Raw genomic sequence first — 24,172 nt, forward strand, 5'->3', positions numbered from 1 at the left:
TAAATCTGTTAACAATATTGATTTAGAGACATTCTCTCTGCTCTATTTTATTCCAAATATATGAAACCTAAAGAGACACATTGGGTAGCACAGTATCCTAGTGCTAAAGCTTCTAATTCCGAAGACTTGGATATCTGTCCACAAGAAGCTGATATAACAACAGATTCTACAGCAGAGTTGTTTACAAGGACGCCATTAAGGTTGAAAACCAGATATTTGGCTTCCACTCATTTCTTCTCCTTTCTTAGTCTCAAAGAGTCCCATTATTTGTAGTGTAAGAGTTATAAAAAATGCATGAAGATGCTACAAAACTTAAAATAAAAGTCAACAGCTTGGCACTTGTAGACTTAGCAACAATAAATTAGCAAAATAGCACAACTGAGGGAGTGAGGAAAAATTAAACATCATAACATGGAAACATAGGGTCAGGAAGGAGAAAACGGTGAAAATTGTGAGGGATTCATTGCAAAGTTAAACAAAAACTCAAAGCAGAGGGAGAGATGCATTAAGACATCCAGGCAAGGGAGCAAATACAAGTTTCCAAGAGCATCTGCAAACAGATGGAGTCTTGATGAAGTGGAAAGATGTCTCCTGTCAGATACCCAGAGCTAGAGAAGGCTCTTGGCACTGGCAGTCATGAGACTGTGTAAAGGGAACAGAGAGGAGGTCAGTATTACTGCAGCTCAGGGATCAGAGAAGGATAGCTAAGAGACGCAAGGCCCAAGGGACAGGTGGGAGCGAAGTGAACAGCACAGAGACAAAATTTGGGGAATACACCCAAACATGTGCACCCATCACATGAAAGGCAGCTCAGCTTTATCTTGTCGCCATCAAATAGCCTCATTACTTTTTCATGTAACCCAACCACAGGGAAGGTGCAAGACAGGGAGTAGGAGGTTGAATCTATGAGAGGATCCTGACCTTCAGTGATCTGCAATATGAAAACTTTGGAGAATCACTCATCCACTGGGTGAGGCAGTGTTGCCGAGTGGCTAGGGCACTGGGCTGAACGCCTGGAGACTTGGGTTCTAATCTTGGTTCTGCCTGTTGTACTGGTACTGAAACCAGTGCATGAGAAATGGTGCAGTTATATACAGCAGGGTACCTGCATGCCATTGGTGCAGGGTGAAATGTGAAGCTGAAGCACCTGTAAACACCCCAAACTGGCTAAGTATCTTTGTTAAAATTTCACGTCTTGAAAGAGGTCAGTAGTTTTCAAGATTTTCAGCTGGTGCAAATGAGCACAGTTCCACTGAAGCCAAAGGCGCTAAATAAATAAAAATAAAGCTATGGCAACATACACCAGTTGAGGACCTGACCCATTCATTCAGAGCACAACGTGCTTGGTAATGGTGCTTGGTAATGTCTTCTTTGTATGCTGATAATTTGGCCCAAATTATTTAAACAAGTACAGACAGTGTTTGAAAATTCCTAATGGTACAGCTGTGTCCAGTAAAACAACCTCCACTATTCAGGATGCTTCGTAGTCTGACCTGAATTCTGATGTCCATAAAAAGTGCTTCATACAACTAAACCCAAGATATTTACACGTGTTGACATTTTTTCAGACAGGTTTTAATACTAATGCATAGCACTTATGCAGCACTTCAAAATTTAACAGAAAACTGGAAGACCCAGATTGCAAGCCCCTTGTTCTCACTGGTAAGCACTTGCAAACACAAGCAGTACCCCTGAAGTCAGTGGGACTGCTCAGTCATGTAACTGCTCATGGCTGGGAGTGAGGAGCTCATTATCTGGCCCTAAATAATTAATCCTTCTAAGACTCCTCTGATGTACTTATGCATCCTTATCCTCATTTTACAGATGGGAAAACTGAGGCACAGAGGCATGAAAAGACTTGGCCAACAAGCTCACAAAGCAAGACAACAGCAAAAGCTGAGACTAGAATTCAGAGGTTCCAGCCAGGCTTCCCAGTTACTCACTAACTCCTTTTGCCAATAGCTGATTACCAGGCTAGTGCTGGGAGATCTGCTAGTATTTGTCTGAGATTTGGATGTGCTGCATAACACCCTCTCAAGATTTATGTTCAAATCAGAACCTATTGCTCCAAGATGATGTGTTGCTTTAACCTTATTTATAATGATCTCTTAGGAGCTTGCATTGAGTTGTTCTATCCTCTGGACACATATAATAGGAGGTTTTCATTATTCTGAAAGTTAAGTCAGGTTATAGATATGTATTTTGTTTCTTTTGGCTGCCATGTTATGAAATTAGCTCCCTTACTCAGGTTGTGGTGCAGCAAGTGCCTAGTCCTTTCATGTTTTTAAAAAGGTGCAATTACTCAAGACACTTTTTTTAAATTACAGGGATAGATGCTCAGCAGGTGTAAACTGTCATAACTCGCTGGAAGCCATGGCAATTTACACTAGCTGCGGATCTCCCCTGCAATGTAATCATTCTTAAAGCACATGCTGTATGTATTGTAATTTTATAATTGTGGCTGTGTGCATGATAACTGGCATTGCTTCCTCTTAATAGGCCTACTACTGCATTAATATTTTAAATAAATAAGCGTGGAAGCACAGTGACAGAATTTAATAAGAAAAAAGAATGCATGAACTAATAAGAGAGTGTCTAAATCCATCACACAAAGCCAGATGCTCTAATCAGCAGTATGGAGAGGTAGGCCAAGCAAACCCTTTGCCAGAGTCAATAAAAATCATGATTTATAAAACAAAACAAAAACTTTTATTTACATTATGTTTATTTTCAAAAATTAAATTAATTTTTCATTTAAATCAGATTTTTTATTTATATGTTGTTAGTTCTCTATTTTCATACCTTTTTATAGTCTTAAATTTCTGAAGTGTTTAGGGTTTTTTTTGTACTTGCTTCTTTAATTTGTTTCCCAACTATTAGCAGAATTTCAGATTTTACATAGGGATTTTTTTTTTCTGCTAAGAAGTTTCACACTGAAAATGCTCATCTGCACTAGACAAATCCAGGTCCTCATTAACTTCCTGACTGTGAGAATACCACAACGTACAATTGATAAGCAAAGAGCCTGCAGTATATTTGTAATCAACTCCTCTTTCCAATACACTAAAAGTTCCACAAGTCACAAAAGCTGAAATGCTTCAACTAAGCTATGCCCCTCCTTCAGGTTTTGGGGTTTGAAATCAGTGAGACTTGTACTCCCAGCTGCTTTTGAAAATCCAACCTTCGGTGAGGAAGTATGAACTGAGAAACCAAACATTAGGTTCCTATTTTTGAAAACGTTGGCCTGTTTGTATCAAGACATTCAAAATATCTTTGTTAAATGTATCAAAAGTCTAAATAACTTTGCTTTGTTAACACTGTTGTTTTGAAGTGACAAAGATTTATGCCACTAATAAGATTTTAATAAAAATACAGTGATAGGCAAACATTTATGTACATGCTTAAACTTAATTTAAGCATGAGTTCCTGGAAGCCTTCATTTTCAATCTTTTGTTCTTTACCTACAGTAGTTTCGTAAAATTCAAACATACCCTACCAGTAATGGCACTGAAACCCCCCCCCCCCCCACTGTTTATCATTTAATTCATTATAAATTGAAATACAAATTTGCTATCACATAAATTGATGGCTGAGGGAGTTAGGCGCCTAACCAGCTTTGGTGCTCTAGTAAACCCCACTAAGCACCTGACTCCATTCTTAAGTACCTAAATACTTTTGAAAAATCTAGTCCTTAATCTCTCAGTTCCCCATCTGTAAAAGAGGGGTAATAATTCCTCTCTCCCATCCTCTAGTCTTTTTTTGTCTATTTAGAGCAGAGGTGGGAAAACTATGGCCCACAGGACTGTCCTGCCTGGCCCTTGAGCTCCCGGCCGGGGAGGCTAGCCCCTGGCCCCTCCCCTGCTGCCCCCCGTCCTTCAGCCTCGGCTCGCCGTGCCACCAGTGCTCTGGGCGGTGGGGCTGTGGGCTCCTGCCGGGCAGCGCGCTGTGAGAGCCGCTGGCCTGCCCTGGTGCTCTAGACTGCGCGGTGGTGTGGCTGGCTCCGGCTGGGTGGTGCGGCTGCCAGTCCTGGTGCTCTGAGCAGCATGGTAAAGGGGCAGGGAGTGGGGGAGGGCTGGATAGGGGACAGAGGGTCATGGGGGGCAGTCAGGGGACAGAGAGCAGGAGGGTTTGGACAAGGAGTGGGGCAGGGCCGCCCAGAGGATTCAGGGGGTCTGGGGCAAAGCGGAGGAGCTGTGGCACTTGTACTCACCAGCGGCGGTCTGGGTCTTCGGCGGCATTTCGGCAGTGGGGGGCCCTTCAGTCGCTCTGCGTCTTCAGCAGCACTGAAGGGCCCCCCGCCACCAAAATGCCACCAAAGACCCAGAGCGACTGAAAGGCCCCTGCCACCGAAATGCTGCCAAAGACCCGGACCGCTGCAGGGCCAGGGCTCGTGGGGCCCGGGGCAAATTGCTCCACTTGCCCCCACCCTCTGGGCAGCCCTGGAGTGGGGTCCCAAGGGACAGTTAGGGGCGGGGTTTCTGGGAGGGGGTGGTCAGGGGACAAGGAGCTGGGGGGTTGGATGGGTCAGGGGTTCTGAGGGGGGCAGTCAGGGGGCAGGAAGTGAGAGGGGGCCGATAGGGGGCAGGGACCACGCTGTTTGGGGAGGCAAAGCCTTCCCCACCTGGCCCTCCATACAGTTTTGGAACCCCGATGTGGCCCTCAGGCCAAAAAGTTTGCCCACCCCTGCTTCAGAGAGTAAGCTCTATGAATCAGAGATTGTCTAGGTATATGTACAGAACCTAGTACTGGGGCCCTGATTTTAGATGGGTTCTCTAGGTGCTACTCCAATATAAATAATTAACGTTAAAAGTGTACGTATTTCTGGATATAAAATTAGCTCCATTGCCCATGTTTCTGTATATGGTAGGCCATTCATGCATCTAGCCGGCAATATATAGTGAAAAGATCCATAGCTATCGCTTGCATAAAACCAAATTAAGATTCACATGTTAAGATCAGCAAACATAACAAATACACAGTCTAGGAAGCATTATGCAGGAAATCAATATTGGGAAAGGATATTAAAAAACCAACTGCTGTTAGTGATTTATGGCTCTCAGGGAAGAGTTCCAGGAATTAGACCTAATTTTTAATAAACCAGCAGTAATTCATAACAAATATTCAACCCAACTAAAGAAGCCAAGCAATATATTAAATCCTTTGGAACCTAAACTTTGATTGATGGAAAGATGCAGTATCCATTACAGACAGTGGAAAGGAAAAGTTTGATTCTCTGATGGAGCAGAATGGGGGACTGGACAGCATCAACTCATCTCACATTGTATTCCCACGATTTCTCTCATTACTACCTGTCCCTAATCCAAAACCCATGGAGGTCAACTGAAAGACTCCAATTGACTATATATGGCGTTAGATCAATCCCATTCAACTGCTGATTAAGGCCCCATTCCCTCAAATCACTTAAGCAGATGCTTAATTTTAAGCATAAGGGGACTATTCATATGCTAACAGTGAGATGTATTTGAGTGGTTTGCTGAATAGACAGAGACTTAAGCAGATGCATACCTTTATGCAGGAGTGTTTTGCGTACTTGGGGCCTTAACGCACATGAATACAGGGGCATGCCATCATTATAAACCCAAGAAAGCCACATCCATCTTCTGTTCCTTTCATTCTCCTAATCACATCTTCCACTAAAATGTATCTAGCTGCTGTTGGTTATTCTCTTTCCCCTAAAAGACCACCAGTTCTTCCTCTGTTGCTCGCTATGCCAGCTCCACATTTCAGTTAGCTAATTTGTAATGACGCTCTACACAGATCCTCCTCTTCCTTCAACAGTCTCTTTCTAGTTCCTGTATCAGACTGATTTGCTCTTCATTCTTTCTTTTGCTTCCAAGATCTCAAACGCCTGCATGTATTATATTAAACCCCAGGTATGTGTAATGAATGGATACATTATTGTCACATAAATGTCTGGAAATTCAAAGTTAAAGCTGCCAAAGCAACCATAACTCTTCCCCTTCACATGTATCACATGCATTAAAATGGGGTCCTCGGAGCATATGTTCCACCCGGCTCCAAATGAAAATGAAGTCTGTACATACCACATGAGGTCAAATTTATCTGATTCCTGGGATTTGCATTTACTGGTAACTCAAACAATAATCCCCACAAACTTTTCCTTACAAGCCTGGCTCTTTCTAGTTTCCTGCAGGATCTCCATGTCACTGCCCGCTAGTTCTGACCAGAGTGTCATGCCTACATCTTGGTGGAATTAGCTAACTGCCACAATGAATCAACAGAATTTACTCAGCAGCTTAATGCATCGTTCAAACACCTTCCAAGAGGTTAATTCAACAGAAGACCACTAAATTCCTAAGCAGGGTCACAGATCCTGCCACCATCTTACAAGTCCTTTATTACTTGGTTCTACAGTATTCACACATCACCACAAGATGCTCCATATACGTGCATCTAAGATAATACAAAAGGTGCGATGCCTTTGTATTACATTATTTGGTCACCAGCATATAAAATTACATGTAACGAAAGAGCCTGCTCAATGTATACACATTAATACACATTAATCTTTAACAAGGGACCATAGTTAAAGTTGCTGTTATGTAACTATGGATGTGTATTATGTTCAGCCAGTGTAATATACACACCAAACAGTTCGTTCTAATGAAGTGTTGTCCACAAAGAATCTTTGGGACCTTTATCAATGTCTGCCTGAATAATTTATGGAAGATTCTAAAGCTGTGAAATACTGCTTACTTGTCAGATATGATTGTGGGAGGCAGCTGTTTGTGATCACCAGCCAGGATACACTTTCTGGCCTTCAGCAGAGGGATCCAGCAGCTTGCTTCTAGGGCCTGAGCACATTCATCTATCACTACCAGATCAAAGTGATTTTCAGGAAGTAACTTCAGTGGACCATCAGAGGAACCACCTAATCAAAGGAAAAATCAAAAGAGAGTTAACACATCTTGGTAGGAGAGAATTAGAGCACAAAGAAGCCTATTAAAAAAATCCTTTACAAATGAATTGCTGTTAAAGGCAGATAACAAAGATGCTGGTTCTCTGCAGAGATTCACAATTTCAAATCTGCAGTCCATGCGGAAAAAAAAGGGACTTGTTATTTGCCAGCATCAGACAACAACTACAGTTTTTGCTTTGGCATTCACAACCATGCCCTCTTGAGCATCTTAAAAACAAAAATAAAACCAGATAATTAAAACCACAGAACAATATGCTCCACTATCTCACCAAAGCAGAATAAAAGCACTCACTTCCCTTCTGCCCTCTACATCAAATAACCAAAGCTAGAAGGGAAATAGATTTGAGATTTGCCTTTAACAATGTACTATGGGAAAGAACTTCTGACCTTAAACTGAACAGGCTTTGTCTAACCTACCTGTCATCTCAAGAATATATTGTGGCATGGTTAGGAAAACTAATTCTACCAACAACGCTGCACAAACACTCCTTAGAACATTTGTGGTGTAACAGAGCAGATAAAATTATTTGGGGCAGGGACTGTCTTTTCATTAAGTGTGTAAAGTGACTAGCACAATGGGGCCCCAACTCTTAAAAATCAGGGTCTCTAGATAAAACTGCAATCAAAATATTAATTTAAATTGACATGTCTATTGCTCAGAGCTCTACATCAGAGAGGTATTGAAAATGCTGGTTAAATCATTCATGAAAGTGGGTGAAAAGGGGGTGAGGAGAAGACATAAAATGTAGGAACCTGTTGTATGTTTATTATTCAGAGCAATGTCATAAAGGGAAAGATTGGTTTCAAAAATATCTTGTACTATTCTAGGGCTGAGGAATGCAGCTCGGGTTAGGGATGATTTAGTTCTTTTCTAAACCACAGTCTGTCTGTACAGTTTTGGATCAGACTGGATGCACCTGACGCAAGCTACAGTTTGTCAGCCTAAGTGCGTTTTTTTTTATTAGGCAAAACTTTTTCAAAATATACTTACCCAATATGGTTACATGGGACATATAATTTGCATAATTTTGAGCGTGCCACGCAGCAAGCCCCCTCCAAAAAAAGATATATGTAATGAAAGACTTTACAATTGTACAGGTAGAGAGGGGCTATACCAGGGGTAGGCAACCTTTCAGAAGTGGTGTGCCGAGTCTTCATTTATTCACTCTAATTTAAGGTTTGGCGTGCCAGTAATACATTTTAACGTTTTTAGAAGGTCTCTTTCTATAAGTCTATCATATATAACTAAACTATTGATGTATGTAAAGTAAATAAGGTTTTTAAAATGTTTAAGAAGCTTTATTTAAAATTAAATTAAAATACAGAGCCCCCCGGACTGGTGGCCAGGACCCAGGCAGTGTGAGTGCCACTGAAAATCAGTTCACGTGCCGCCTTCGGCATGCGTGCCATAGATTGCCTACCCCTGGGCTATATCATTCTAGCCATATAGCATCACTCTAATTTATTGATCTCCACTTAACTAAAGGTCACGTATGTCTCACAGGGTTGCAGTAATTAAGCTCTCCTCCTGCTGAGCTTAGCAGCAGAGAGATCTGGCTCGGGTGAATAAATCCGGCTAACTGGATGGTTCAGAGTAAGCCAGCAGGCTTTCTATAACTGGGGAAACCATAATTATCTGAATCTCCAGTTTTACCAATGCTGTGACTATCCCAGCTTTGCAAAATCAAGGCTGCATTGGGTTGTTGGTTTGGTTTTTTTATGTAATGTATTGATTTGTTTTGAAAAGGACTTTTGACAAAGCCAAGTTATTTAGATGTCAAAACTAGCTAGCAAGCCAGCAGGGGTGCATGAGTTTGCAAGGAGAACCCCAGATGAGATAGCAGAGGTCAAGCCCCACTTCTTTCACACAGTTACAGCTAGAACTGAGGGACTACTTCCCTACAAATAATTTATTTCAAGGATTTTATGTGCGATTTCCTATTAGTGAATTGTCCATGGCCATCCTGTGAAACTCTTGAATATATTTGTAATTTGAGATTATCCACACTTTTCTTCAAATAGTTATTGATCAAATAATTGCAGGTTGCATTTCTTGATGCTTGGGCCCTGATCCAACAAAGCACTTGAGTATGAAGTCAATGGAACTGCTTATGCGCTTAAAGATAAGCATATGCATAAGTGATTGGCATGATCAGTACCTAGGTTACTTCCTTAAGCCATATGGTATCGTTTCTGTTCCCTAATTGGGTGAATAAACAAACACTGCATATATTGTGTACAAATAAATATTCCTGTGACATTGCACCCCATAATGTTTTATAGAAATATGCTTATGAGTGTAAATATGACATAACTGGAATATGTTTTATGCTAGATATGCCATGTAACATATCTTTGCAAAGGTTATGTTCTACTGCATATATTCGTCCTATTCATATGCATGTATCATTTTTATATCTGAAGTTATAAGCATCAGCTCTATGCTTGTATTTAAAGTGCTTGCTGTAGGAAGCACATAAGGCAGATTTGGTCAATATGGTGTGAAGGGGTGGGTAATTGGGAGTACTCAGCTAACAATGGACCTTGACAGAGGCCAATCCACATCTGAGCTTTCCTGGGAACGTTCGGGCTAACAGGCGGGCAATGGTGTCGGCCTGTAGAGAACTGAGTCATGCATGGACATATGACTTGCCCATGTGATTCCAAAACTCCACCTTGTAGTTGTGATTCTACATGGTGGAGAGAGGGGTTTCCACCCACGAGAGAGACTATATAAGCCCCTGGAAACCCCTCCATTTTGTCTTCAGCTGGCTCAAGAAATAGCATCTCCACCCCAAAGAGATGCCTGAAAGAAACTGGAACAAAGAACAGTAACTACAGGGGTGTGAGGGATTGCTGGACCGAGACTAGGAGGAAGTCTAAGCTTCTTTTACAGACTATTGGAACATCTCTGAGGGGTAGATTTACCTGCATTTAGTAAGGCTTAGACTTGAGTGTTTTATTTTCTTTTGCTTGGTAATTCACTTTGTTCTGTCTGTTATTACTTGGAACCACTTAAATCCTACTTTTTATATTTAAATAAAATCACTTTTTACTTATTAATTAACCCAGAGTAAGCAATTAATTCCTGGAGGAGCAAACAGCTGTGCATCTCTCTCTATCAGTGTTACAGAGGGCAAACAATTTGTGAGTTTACCCTGTACAAGCTTTATACAGAGTAAAACAGATTTATTTGGGGTTTGGATCCCACTGGGAACTGAGTATCTGGGTGTTGGAGACAGGAATGCTTCTTAAGCTGCTTTCAGTTAGGCCTGCAACTTTCGGGGGACGTGGTTCAAACCTAGGTCTGTGTTTGTAGCAGGCTAGTGTGTCTGGCACAACCAGGCACGGCACTGAAGTCCCAAGCTTCCGGGGAAAACGGGCTCCAAGGTAGTCCCAGCACATCGGGTGGCAGTCCCAAGGGGGTTTCTGTGACCCAACCCATCACAATTCCATTCAAATTTCTCACTCTGTTGGTCAAGTACCTAAAACATCCCATCAGGAATCAGAAACATGTGATCTACAGACCTGACTACGACAGTGTAAAATTTCCAACAACAAATTTTACTCACATTTGAAAATAGAATTCATAGTTCATACTGTGTTGGCTGTTTAACCACCATGTGAAGTGCAAATTTTACAAGCAAAAGCAGTTTGAAAGTCATTTTTGGTGATTATTCAAGTAAAAAATTCACTATTCAGGTGTATTAAGAGTACTGAAGTTGGAATGTTTGTGGAAAGTGAACACAAAAGGGTCACAAATAGAAGTGAAAACAGATTTGGATTTAACAAAATAATTATATGTGAATCTTCCCAGCCCTGCACCACTACTTGCTTAGCTCTGCTTTCAATACTGATTCCCCTTTCAATGCTATCTCTTTCTGTTTCTGCCTCTGACCTATTGCTGTTACCAAGCTCATTCCAGTCCATGGTAAGCCTCTCAGAGCAGGGTCCTTTGTCGTTTATAGCTCTGTAAAGTGCCCTGTACACTTACAACACTATATAATGTGACAAAGTTCCTCCTCTATCTTGATGGGTCCTGCGCTTATTGGCAGATCTGCTCACCTCAGTGATCTTTCCACAGTCTGAGTCAACTTCTCCTGTGTCTGATCAGGAGTTGGGAGGTTTGGGGGGAACCCAGGCCCGCCCTCTACTCTGGGTTCCAGCCCAGGGCCCTGTGGATTGCAGCTGTCTATAGTGCCTCCTGTAACCGCTGCATGACAGCTACACTTCCCTGGGCTACTTCCCCATGGCCGCCTCCAAACACCTTCTTTCTCCTCACCACAGGACCTTCCTCCTGGTGTCTGATAATACTTGTACTCCTTACTCCGCCAGTAGCACAGCCTCTCACTCTCAGCTCCTTGTGCCTCTTGCTCTCAGCTCCTCACACACACTTCCTCTCCTCTGGCTCTCCCCCCACCCCCCGCCCGACTGGAGTGAGCTCCTTTTTAAACCCAGGTGCCCTGATTAGCCTGCCTTGATTGGCTGCAGGTATTCTAATCAGCCTGTCTGCCTTAATTGGTTCTAGCAGGTTCCTGATTACTCTAGTGCAGGTCCTGCTCTGGTCACTCAGGGAACAGAAAACTACTCAGCCAGTGACCAGTATATTTGCCTTCTACCTGACTCCAGTACCCCACTGGTCTGGGTCTGTCACAATAAACAGTACATTTTGCAAGCAGTTGGTGAGTTAGGCCACTTTGAAGGGTTTTTGTTGTTGTGGTTTATAAACATTTAAAAAAAAAAAAAAAGATGGAGGTATTCATGTTTGCAATCACATCATGAAACATCTGCAAATGTTACCTTTTCACAGAATGTTTTATTACCTTTACATGACAGTGTTAACTGTTTTGTTACATAAAACTGTGATCACAATGGGCAAACATTATTATTTATTCTATGTACTGCTGTAGCACTGAGACCCCAAATGAGATCAGGCCTCTGTTGTGCTAGGCCCTATACAAACAGGTAAGCAGGTAATGGACAGAAAGGAGGAGGGTCTCCATAGGGGAAAAGGCTGAGAACCAATGAAACAGATTAAAATTGAAAAGGCAGAGAAAAGGAGTTCTAAGACTCCTATCCATCCCAGGTACACATGGGCGTTACAGACCACACAGTCCCACCACACTGAATGATATTAAATTACATATAGTTTGGCTATCTAAGTCAGGGGTGGGCAAACTTTTTGGCCCAAGGACCACATCTGTATATGGAAACTGTATGGCGGGCCATAAATGCTCACAAAATTGGGATTGAGATGCAGGAGGAGTTGCTCCAGGCTGGGATTGAGGGGGTTGGACAGCGGGATGGGGATCAGGACTCGGGTAGGGGGTTGGGGTGTGGGGAGAGGCTCAGGGATGCAGGCTCCCGGAAGCAGAAGCATGTCCCTTCTCCGGGCTCCTACACAAAGGCGCAGCCAGGCGGCTCTGTACGCTGTCCCATCCACAGGCACCACCCTGGCAGCTCCCCAGCCGAAGCTGCCACGGTGAGGCACCTCTCACCTGGCCCCGAGCTGCTGCGGCGAGAGAGGGCTGGGGGAGTCCTCTCTCCCTGCCACAGCCCCAGGGCAGCCTGCACTCCAAACCCCTCATTCCCGGCCCCACCCCAGAGCCCTCATCTCCCCCCACATCTCAACCCTCTGCCCCAGACCTGAGACCCCTCCCACACTCTGAAGCCCTCAGCTCCACCCCTGCCACACATCACCTCCGTACTGGCGGTGCACATAGGAAAATTCATTCTGCACATGAACTTAAAAAATTAGAGGGAAAACTGCAATCAACATTACTCAAAAGAGCCAGAGTAGTGTGAATTCATTGTTTCATTTACTATTTTTACAGATACATATTATTTTCACAATGACGACTGGCCAAATATTCTACAGTTGGTAAATAACATAGTAAAAGCATCCTGACTGGTTAATAATTAAATCACACAGTGTTTTAATATCAGGTGCTACAAAGAGCTGCAGGAGACACATTAAAGAGCCACTTGTGGCTTCTGGAGCCTCGGTCTGAGTATCGCTGCTCTAGGTAGTACAAATACCAATAGCAGTGAAGTCAGACAGGCATGGGTTTCAGCATGGGTTTGTGCAAGCCCACACGGGGCTTTGGATACTTACTCAGGTGGCTAGCCCATGCTGAAGTCCATGCTGCCATGGCTTCACTGCTATTGGTACTTGCACTGGTTGTATTAAAGCTAGTTTGGGCGTGTCTACACACAATCACACCTCAGACTACAGTGTAGATATACCCTCAGTAATTCTAACAGCAAAGTAGGTGACCAGACAGAAGTATTTTGTGTATTGCTTTTACTATTACAGACTATCTGGAAGAATCACTGAGCTACTTGGAGCCTCTAATGAAGCTATGAAGCTGTGTTGAACAACCTAATTTGACCTAACATTTCTAAAGGCAAAAGAGAAAACAGTATGTCTAACCTGTATTTGTTGCAAGAACAACATTAGCCCGGGTAAGGATTTCAGTCATAGCAGTTTCTTCTCGCTCCTTCAGCTCCTTTCTCAGTGCCTTAATCTCATTTCGGAAATGGCTTCTCTCCCCCTCATCCTGGGTCTTTTTGGTTTTTATCTGCACAATGGAAATCAAAACTGGATGAAAAAGAGATAGCCTATAGTCCAATGGACTACCAGAGGAAATTTGTAGTAGCCTATTTGAGAATGAAAGCAGCAGAATCTCTTGTATAAGCACAATTTACTGAATTTCATTCAACAGCACTTCATTAAAAAAAAATAAAAGATCGCTCTATAGGCTTATGACTCCAACCCTCAAACCCTTATTCCCATGGCTATCATGTGACTAAGGTTTGCAAGATAGACTCTAGAACCTTAAGACAGGATCCACACCCTAATCTTGATCTGCTCCAATCTCGGTTACTCAATTCTGCAACCATTACTCCTTTTCCAGCACAAGGAGACAGCAGGGGAGGAACTGAGAGACCATCAGAGTAACACTCTGTTCTCTGCTCTACTCCCAGGACGCTGTAGCTATCATTTTCCCCCTTACTCAGGACAGATTGGAAAGTTCCAATATATCCTTCACACAGTAAGGCTAAATGAATTGTTTGCACTCGTCTAGCTTAAGCAGCAGCTTTACATTTTTTAACAATGGCCTTTACACTTTTATAAATGATTTAGAATATAGATTTTTAACAGAGAGGGAGTTTTTTTAGTTGCACCTATTTAAAAAACAAACCAGAAGTGCCTATAAGATGCATGCTGACCTTTGGTAGTTCTGGTGCATTGGCAAAGCCACCTGCCATTGCAATTCATCTTGGAAGGACACCAAGCAATGATACGCTCCCAAATGGAAAACAACTTTGGAATGGTTTTATCTCTCTGGTGGTCAAAACTTATTAGAAAGCTGGAAAGGCTACAAAAACTCCGCTCAAACTGCTGCAGTAAGTTGTCTGCTGTGGAAGAGAGTGAGTGAAAAGCAAACTTGGCTTTGATTATAGATACTTTGCTGACTGGTGCCATAGATGGATAAGACAGACAGATACCAATTATGTCTCTTGCAGAACAGCAGGAAGCAGAGGGGAAATGGGAAAATATATGGCCTCAGTAGATCGATGTTTACAGTTTGCTCTGCAGAAGGATCCTGTATGACTAAAACTGTTAGTAAAGGTATAAGTGGAGTAACTGTATCCTGAAATCTGCTGCTGTCATTAGGACGCGGAGAGCAGATTGGATCTGAGCACAGAAAGCAATCAGGGGAGCCAGCTGCAGTGTGACGGGCCAAGGCAATGGAGTAAGTGTGGCAGAAGGGCCCCGAGGAACCCTTTGGGGTACACAGCATACAGTAATAGAGTTCTGTTTGCTGGGCTTGGCTATTATCTTTGTCTCCATCTCCTGCACATAAAATCAGTGCAGCTATGTGTCTCCTTCAAAAAGTTATTTATTGCCGAGAGATCAGGGCCCCATTGTGCCAGGCATGGTACAAAGGGAGGTACAGACAGTCCCATCCCGACGAGCCTGCAGTCTAAAGAGACAAGGCAGAGAAAGGGACAGAGCATACCAACAGAGTGATGACTTGCAAATGGCATATTAATTCCATGAGGTTTTTTGGAGGGATGGGGGTTTTATTGGAAGGGGATTAGCTAAATGGAGAGACAAAGGTTGAAGGGGACAAGACAAGGGAGAGAAGAGTTAGGGGTGGAAGTAAAAGGATAAGAAGGACAGGTGGAGTGAGGCTGAGATGAAAAGACTGGGGGGGAAGGAGGCAAGAAAGCATCTGGAATATCACCGACGCAGCCTCAATATGGTATCGTGCATTTTCAACAAATATCCCTGTTTGGCCACTCTCAGTATCTTCCCTTCAGATTTCCTCTCAAGAGGCTAAGACTAACCAGCTGTGACATCTGGGGAGGGACAAGGCATCCACCTCAGCTTCCAAGTCAGCTCCAAAGTAGAGCGATTTGAATGCTGCCCAATATCATGCTGCTTTTCGCACGATGACTCAATCGGGGGCGAGGGGTAGGAGAACGTAAATCTGTAGCATCGTTCTTCAGTGAGAGAAACTCTGGGGAAATTCAAGTATAGATGGTTTCACTGCCAGGGGATCCAATCAGCGGCCCTTAAAAAAATATTCTTGCTAATTCTGCATTTTGAGGATTAAGCATATGCCCAGTGCTTAATTGCCAGGGCTGAGCCCCAGCCCCTCTAGCAGTTCGTAGTCCCAGCACTCTGGGCTTGCCACATCAGTTATGAAAGTAAAAAACATTGCTTGAGCCCCGGCACCTCTTTTTCAGTACAAATAAAGCACTGCATACACCCCTTTAAGGGCCTCCCTTCGGCAGCCATTTTGGAATACAGTTCATCAACCACATCCATTCTCACAAGAGGAAGCAGAAAGAGAAACCCTAGCACCCATTTCCTCCCTAGTTTTCATTCTGCTGTAGGGAATCAGGAGAGTCAAGGGGCTTGTCAGTCAACATTTCCCATTTCCTCAACGTACCTCCAAGGAAGCAAAGTTGAGGGGAAAAATTACCTGCAAATTGGAAAGGTATGAAATGACTTAAAACATAATGAAAACCTACAGCTTACAGATGTGAAAACAACCTAAGTGTCTGTTAAAGCAGATGCTAAGGGAAGCACTGTAGCTACTGGAAACCCATTCATTTTACAGGACAATCCCTGGTTGTGGACACTTATCCATCTATCCATGGAACAAAGTCCTTTCCTGCCCCAATGTCAACCTGCAGGATCCTGAAAGAAAAAGCTGCCAGGAGACCTGCCTACCAAGTGAGGTTACTTTCTAGCTCTCAGCTGCTTCTACTGCAAATATGCTCAAAGGCAGCAACAGAAAGACAAGATGATGAATAGCCTCAATTGAAAAACTTAAGTAAGCTGCTGCTGTAGCAATGGCTGCAGATAAATGATTATGGATCCAGGAGCCACAGTCAATCTGCACCATCTATATAGTGAAAATGCATTGCTTTGTCTCCAGCCTTGCAAAGGAAGTCTGAAGAGTCTTCTGCTTTGGAGCAAAACCTTCCAGCCTTGCTGGCAAAAGTCAGCATTTTACTGGGGAGGGGGAGGAAGGAAAGCAGTGGTATAAAAAATGGCCTTGGATGCTTTGACTTCACGGCTGCACATTTTAGCTGCTACTGGAGATGTTAAAAGGAGTCATGAGCTTAGGGAATGCAGAGAACAAAGAGGAAGGGAAGGACTGATTAGTCATGGGGGAACTACATAACAGATTTAGCAGACATGACACGATTTATGTTGTGCTGGGATATGAGGAGGGAATATCTTCCAGCATAGTGTGGTATTGATATTGTAAAGTCATCCTGTGCCATGTCATCGTTGGGGGGAAACATTAATCTGAATGTTTTATGCCAATTAAAAGTGCCACATTCTAAATTAAGTTAAAAATAATTACATTAAAATCATAATGGGAGGATGTATCAGGGCAACCAGAACGATCATTCTGAAATTATTTAATGATGTGACTGTGTCTCTGCCTTTTCAGTGTAAAAGGTCATACTGGAGAAAGGTGCCAGGCCGACTGTCTGGGAGGCTGCAGTGGCTAGCCACAGAGCACAGACAATACAGCACACACTTCTCTGCCATGCCCTGCCAATATGTCTCAATCATCACCCGAATGGATCAGCTCTAGCCATAAAGGTCCACTCCAGTCAATGGAGCAGCTCCCACTGACTTTGAGTCAGGTTCTAACGCAGGTATTCAATCTTCTCCACCTCCACTCAATCCATGGCCTTTCTGCTGATTCTGTCAACAAGGCTAATGACTGTGCCGATGTGGACACATGTCCAATAGGAACTGTGCTGAACTGACCTAGCCCTTTCACAGAGAACACACTAACCAGCACTAAACACACTGCTGGCACTTCACAAATATAAACAAAATGGTAGCAATTGGCCATGAGTTCTAGTCTTGGATTGTATTTGAACCGCCGACCTAGATGTGAACAACTAAATATTCCATTACCAACCCTCTGAACTATTCAGACTGTTAATTATGTCTTCTCTCTTTTCAGAAGTACCCAAATGATAAAATGGCATGAAATAACTCAGTTCTGAGAGCAGGCTGTAGCTTTTAAAAGTGCATAATGTGCAACTAAACAGACCACAGCGGTGATGTGCTAGGAGACTGCCACAGTCACTGACAATTCACAGAAGGGAGGGTTTGCTAGCCATTTTATGAGGAGCTTGCTTTTATGTGTTTCATTTGTTAGCAGGACAAAGATCTCATCAACACGAGGACACTCAATACCCACATGGGCTTGGTCCATGACTGGATACCATTACAATATGCTGCCATATGAGAATCCCATTCACTCACTCCTTGGGCTCACAGGGCTTGGAAGTGGCATGCTGAGACTAGGGAAGTATGCTGCGCAGGTCCCCTGTGGTCAGGCTGCTGATCTGTGTAGATAAGCCATAACTAGAGCCTCAACCAGCCCTCCATGGCCAGGAAGAAGGAGGACACAGTGCCACTAAGTGGGAATCAGGCAAAAGTGGGGAAACCCTGAAAGGCTTCCTGCTCACCAAAAAGTAATAAGAATATTTCTCTCTTCCACAGAGCTTAGATCTCACATCTCTTTGCCCACGATGAGGAATGGGTGTCCTTAGCCCCCCTTTCCAAATGTGGAAACATACTCAGGAGAGGGGAAATGACAGTCCCAATGTCACACAGCACAGTCAAGAATAGAACCCCGGGCTCTCAGACCACTGCCCTGTCCCCTGAACCCCACTGTCTCCTTATTCCCACAGGAGGGAAGAAATCAGGCTCTAATCATGAATATATTCTCGCATCAGAAATCTAAGGAACACTGTGAAAATAGCTCGTGTCAGGGTCTCAGTGTCTGAAAGGCGGAAATGGATTCATTAATACTAAGTGCTCTTTTGGCATACAAAGCACAGAAATCATAAGGGACAACGCTATGGAAAGGGCAGCTAAAGATTTTTTCTTTTAGATCTGTAGTAAACAGATTACACAGAGAGTTTTCCACAGTGCATTACTTTTAACCCTTCACTGTCTTGGAATGATCTGCAACTGCTGAGCAAAGGGAAACCTCCAGCCTCTCTGAATCCTATACATTCCACTTGAATGACCTTCAGCATAAATCCAAAGTCATCACCAGGTCTCACTTTTATGCATGTAGGATACTTACAGCTGAAATGCAGGATTAGAAGCAAGAGGAAAACCAAGGACAGGGTGAACCCGTTACTCAATGTGGGGGGGAAACAATAACAGAAAATGTGGCAAAGGCAGAAGTGTTAAATAACTTTTTTTGGGTTGGTTTTCACCAGAAAGGTTAGTAGCAATTGGACATCAAACATAGTGAATGCCAGTGAAAATGAGGTAGGATCAGAGGCTCAAACACGGAAAGAACACGTTAAAATTTACTTAGACAAGTTAGATGTCTTCAAGTCACCAGGACCTGATGAAATATATCTTAGAATACTCAAGGAACTGACTGAGGAAATATCTGAGCCATAAGCTACTATCTTCGAAAAGTCATGGAAGATAGGAGAGATTCCAGAGAACTGGAAAAGAACAAATATAGTGCCCATCTATAAAAAGAGAAATATGGACAACCCAGGGAATTACAGACCAGTCAACTTAATCTCAGTACCCGGAAAGATAATGGAGCAAATAATTAAGCAATCAATTTGCAAACATCTAGAAGATAATAAGGTGATAAGAAACAGTCAGCACAGATGTATCAAGAACAAATTATGTCAAAACAACCTAGCAGCTTTCTTTGACAGGGTAACAAGCCTTGTGGATGAGGGGAAGCAGTAGATGTGGTATATCTTGACTTTAATAAGGTTTTTGATACTGTCTCACATGATCTTCTCAAACAATCTAGGGAAATACAATCTAGAAGGAACTACTAAAAAGTACTGCATAACTGGTTGGAAAAACTTTCCCAGAGAGTAGTTATTAGTGGTTCACAGTCAAGCTGGAAGGGCACATCAAGTGGGGTCAGTTCTAGGGCCAGTTCTCTTCAATATCATCATCAATGATTTAGAAAATGGCATAGAGACTACACTTACAAATTTGCAGATGACATCAATCTGGGAAGGATTGCAAGTGCTTTGGAGGATAGGATTTAAATTCACAATGATTTGGACAAATTGGAGAAATGGTCTGAAGTACAGAGGATGAAATTCAATAACGACAAATGCCAAGTACTCCAATTTGGAAGCAACAATCAGTTGCACGCATACAAAACGGGAAATGACAGCCTAGGGAGGAGTACTACAGAAAGGGATCTGGGAATCATAGTTGATCACAAGCTAAACATGAGTCAACAGAGTAAAACTGTTGCAAAAAAAGCAAACATAATTCTGGGATGTATTAGCAGGAGTGTTGGAAGCAAGACACAAGAAGAAATTCTTCCACTATACTCTGTGCTGATTAGACCTCAGCTGGAGTATTGTCTCTAGTTCTGGGTGCCACATTTCAGAAAAGATGTGGACAAATTGGAGAAGGTCCAGAGAAAAGCCACAAAAATGATGAAAAGTCTAGAAAACATGACCTATGAGGGAAGATTGAAAAAAGTGGGTTTGTTTACTCTGGAAAAGAGAAGCCTGAGAGGGGACATGATAACAATTTTCAAGTACATAAAAGGTTGTTACAAGGCGGAGGGGGAAACATCATTCTCCTTAACATCTGAGGATAGCACGAGAAGCAATGGCTTAAACTGCAGCAAGGGCAGTTTAGGTTGGATATTAGGAAAGTCTTCCTGTCAGGGTGAATACACACTGGAATAACTTGCCAAGGGAGGCTGTGGAATCTCCATCTTTGAAGATTTTTAAGAGCAGGTTAGACAAACTTCTGTCAGGGATGGTCTAGATAATACTCAGTCCTTTCAGGAGTGCAGGGGACTGGACTAGATGAACTCCTGAGGTCCCTTCCAGTCCTATGATTATTCAAAGTATCATTTTAAATTCCTGCACTACAATTTATTTGTAATAAATTTTGGATTTGTTTCCTACACTTGATGTCAACAAAATGAGGGGTCTGATGCTATATGATAGGTTACAGTTGCCCAAAGTGAATGCATTGAAAGTAGGAAGAAGTCATAACAGTGCTGTGAGTGTGACATTTTGGTGCATATTTACATCAACCCAGAACATTGTCTGCAATATAAATATTATCTAGAAAGTAAGTTTGTTGACAGTGGAATGGGATACATACGAATGCCTGGTCAATATCCTTCCTGATATCTGCCACTATCTGGGCATTATCACCCCGTGCCAAGACCGCATCCAGGGAATGATGCTGGATGGTCTCCAGAAGACGAGCAGGGTGACCAAGACGCAGTATCTTCTCCTTGTAGCCAGCCAGTCTTTCCACTAGATTATCCACCGCAATGTTTGAGGGAGCACAACACAGGACCTTGGAGACAAAACAAAGTGCTAATTAACTGCAAACACTGAACTGCTGAGGATTGCAAAGCCTCTGATTAAGAGCATTTAAAGTAATGACAGTCTCACCAGTGCACAGATGAGGGAAGAGGTGATTTTCTGAATGCAGCTAAGAGGAAAGGCAACAGTTTAAATCTCTGTAGCTTCAAACTACTGCTGGAAATACGCATGTACACAACACAAAACAATGCAAGATTTTAAACAATTACCTACAGTCCATGTCTTCAGACTTCATTTAGGCCCTGTGTACACTTGGGATTTGCCCCTGTTCCAGCCATCCACATAGCTCTATAAATTGCAACCGACAGTATAGGCAGATGAAGCTGCTACTTGCACCAGTAGAAGAACTTATCTTGGTTTCAGCCAATGGCTAGAATTGGGGAAATCTCTGGTGTCGATAAGACCCTTGATTCCAAAGTACAGACACTCTGTATGCTCAAACAACGCAAATGACAACATGTAAATGCACATACTATAGCTACAGCACTACCATTAGAATCATGGACTGGTTGGCTCAAGCAGATAGGGCCCTTTTATCTCAGGTGTCAAAGCCTGGGCTCTCTGAAGACAATTAGTGCCTGCTCAGTATGCTGCTCCCCCTTTCCCCGGGTGCCATGCAAGTGACTTAACATTCTCAAGAGAACCCCATAGTAGGACGAGAGCTGGCTTCCTGGCCCCTGACAGACGTGTATTGTTGCCAAAAATCACCATTTCATAAAGATTCAGAACTAGAATGTTTTATAAAACTTACAGCAGTGTATACTTAGTGAGCAAATATGGAAAGCCACCCCCTTTCACACAGCTCACAAATGTGACATTTCACCAGCTGGAGGGGAAGGGTGGTCCTGCGGTTAGACACTGAACTGGGAATCAAAAGATGTGGGGTAAATTCCCACCTCTGCCACCGATGTCCTGTGCGATGTTGGAGAAGCCTCTTAATCTCGCTGTGCCTCACGTCTTCATGTGCAAAACAAGGAAAACAATACTTCCCTACTTCATGTGGGTGGGTGAGAATAAACTAGACTGACTGCAGTCACTGGGGCAGAGACTTTCTTAGACTACGTGCACATACAGCACCAAGCACAATGGGGCCCCAGACTTAGTTGGGAACTCTGTGTACAATTGCAAGATCAAGAATACAAATCCAGTCATTGCTAGAGTGCACATCATCGTACTGTCCAGGTAACTTAAGCCACTGCTTCCAAGTGGACCTGGTACATGGGGTAAAATGTGTCAGGTGCTGCCCAATGCATCAGAGACATCACTCAAAGGCACTGGAGCATAGGTGCTGGAACTAGGGCTGCTGCCGCACCTCCTGGCTTGAAGTGGTTTCCATTATATACAAGGTTTACAGTTTGGTTCAATGGCTCTCAGCACCCCCACTATAAAAATTGCTCCAGGACCCCTGCACGAGTGCATACACACACACTTTTTTCTTATTAATATCAACTCCCCCAACTAATGCCACTGATATGTGAGTCAACATTGAAGCTGCAGTGGAATGCAGCAGGGATGGGCAGCAATAAAGAATTCCACAGCTCAATGTGTCTGATTAGTTAGCAAAATAAGCATATCCCTAGAGACTCTGGTGTCTCGCACTCACTTTCAGGCCTTGCTGGACAGCTTGAAGTATTAGCTCGACCACGGTAGTGGTTTTGCCAGTGCCTGGTGGTCCATGGATGATGGCAAGTTCTTTCTGTGCCAGCGAGAAGGAAACAGCCTCCCTCTGGGAGACATCCAGCGATTCATTATAGAATTTTAAAGGCTCTGTGGAAACAACAAGAGGATCATTTAGATGTCAGCTACACATTGGGCATTTGCAAAAGAGTGAATACACAAGTACAAATAAAAGATGTTCTTGGTAGCTGGCGTGAATCAGGCTGACAATGAGAATAACATTTCTAGTGAGCGAGGCAAGCTGTTTAACACCCTGGGGACTAACACTTGAAACTTGGATTTCTTTCAAAAATGATAGATTACATGCATTTTCTTGATCATCCTTGCTTTGTTATCTTGGGCATGCTTCAGAGGGAATGTGTATTATTTTTCCAGATAGCTTGTTATCAAAACACTGCTGCACTGGATAGCATTTAAAGGAGCGGTCTACTTACAGGAAAACCAAAGGGTTTTTGTTGTTGTTAAAGGGACCAGAAATGTTTTGATAACATTAAAAATTCAGTGAGAGAAAATTCACGATTTTGTTTGTAATTTAATCATTCCTCTGTTGTTTATTGAATCCATACACAAAAGCATTGTGTCAGCAACCAGGAGAAGCAGAAAAATTATACTGGCTGTAAACAAAAGTAAAACAGGCCAGCCTAGTTTCACTGCACAACCCCAAGCAAACAGCATAAATGGTGAAAAAGAAAATTCGATTTTCAAATCTCTTTCAGTCCTAATTATCTAAGATGTTACTAGCAACACAGGAAAAGGAAAACTAATACATGAGTTTCGTCTTTCCTGTGCTCTTAATTTCAAAATATGGGATTCTTCTCTTATTTCTACAAGCAGTTTATTTCTCTTTATACCTCTCAGATTTCTCTGAGTTGGAACCAAATTTATTCTCATCCCACATAATCCTGCTGCTAATCTCCCTTGTTATTACTGCAAATTAATTATCACCGAAAAGCTAACTCATGAGACTGAAGTTTACACACACAAAAATGATGGGTGAAAACCCACACAAGGCAGGTTCCTGGCACCATCCTTTGCCTCGTGTCATTCATTAATTTAACTTAGGGCCTGATCCAAAGCCCAGTGAAGTCAGTGAGAGACTTTCTATTGAAAGTGACTTTCCATCTTCAATGAACTTTAGATCAGGCCCTGGCATACTGGCAGGTTGAATTATGGTCTTCCTTTTGTACACCCTTTGCCACCTCACAGTTCCCATCTAGGGTGCCCACCTTTAAAACTCCTGAGCACAGGTTAATAACACAGGGGGCTCAAAAGGCTTCAAGGGGGAGGGGAAGAAAATGGTTTATTTTCCATGGGTCTTATTCTGCTTTTTTTGAGGGTAGAGCCTGTTACAGTAACTATCAGAAGAACATCAGGTCTCTGTGGGATAGGGAAAAATCAGCTCCCAAATGAAGGCATTTCCCACAAAGAGGAACAGTTGGTAAGTAGGAGTCACTGCTTTTTTTTTTTTTTAGTTTGGCAAACAGGAACAGGCTTTCTCAATTGCATGCTGGCAAAAGATGCACTATGGAGCAGGCACATCAGGAGGAGAGACAGTGCCAACTTCTTCCCCCCTGCCAGTGTGCTTACTTAGAGGGGCCATCGCACACAAGGGCAAGGTGG

At 42.9% G+C, this 24,172-nt stretch overlaps 1 protein-coding gene across 2 annotated transcripts in view; it reads right to left on the reverse strand.

The window, feature by feature from the left end:
- IGHMBP2 (immunoglobulin mu DNA binding protein 2) overlaps positions 1-24,172 on the reverse strand; it is a 94,790-nt gene that overhangs the window by 41,740 nt on the left and 28,878 nt on the right. For both annotated transcript variants that reach the window (XM_050952809.1, XM_050952808.1), the window contains exons 5-8: positions 22,479-22,642; positions 20,646-20,846; positions 13,395-13,542; positions 6,739-6,913 (exon numbers count right to left, since the gene is read on the reverse strand). In XM_050952809.1, the coding sequence (XP_050808766.1) occupies positions 6,739-6,913; positions 13,395-13,542; positions 20,646-20,846; positions 22,479-22,642 (688 nt within the window). The remainder of the gene's footprint in view (positions 1-6,738; positions 6,914-13,394; positions 13,543-20,645; positions 20,847-22,478; positions 22,643-24,172) is intronic.

Source organism: Gopherus flavomarginatus, chromosome 5 (genome assembly GCF_025201925.1).
Source record: "Gopherus flavomarginatus isolate rGopFla2 chromosome 5, rGopFla2.mat.asm, whole genome shotgun sequence".
Taxonomy (NCBI): Eukaryota; Metazoa; Chordata; order Testudines; family Testudinidae; genus Gopherus; species Gopherus flavomarginatus.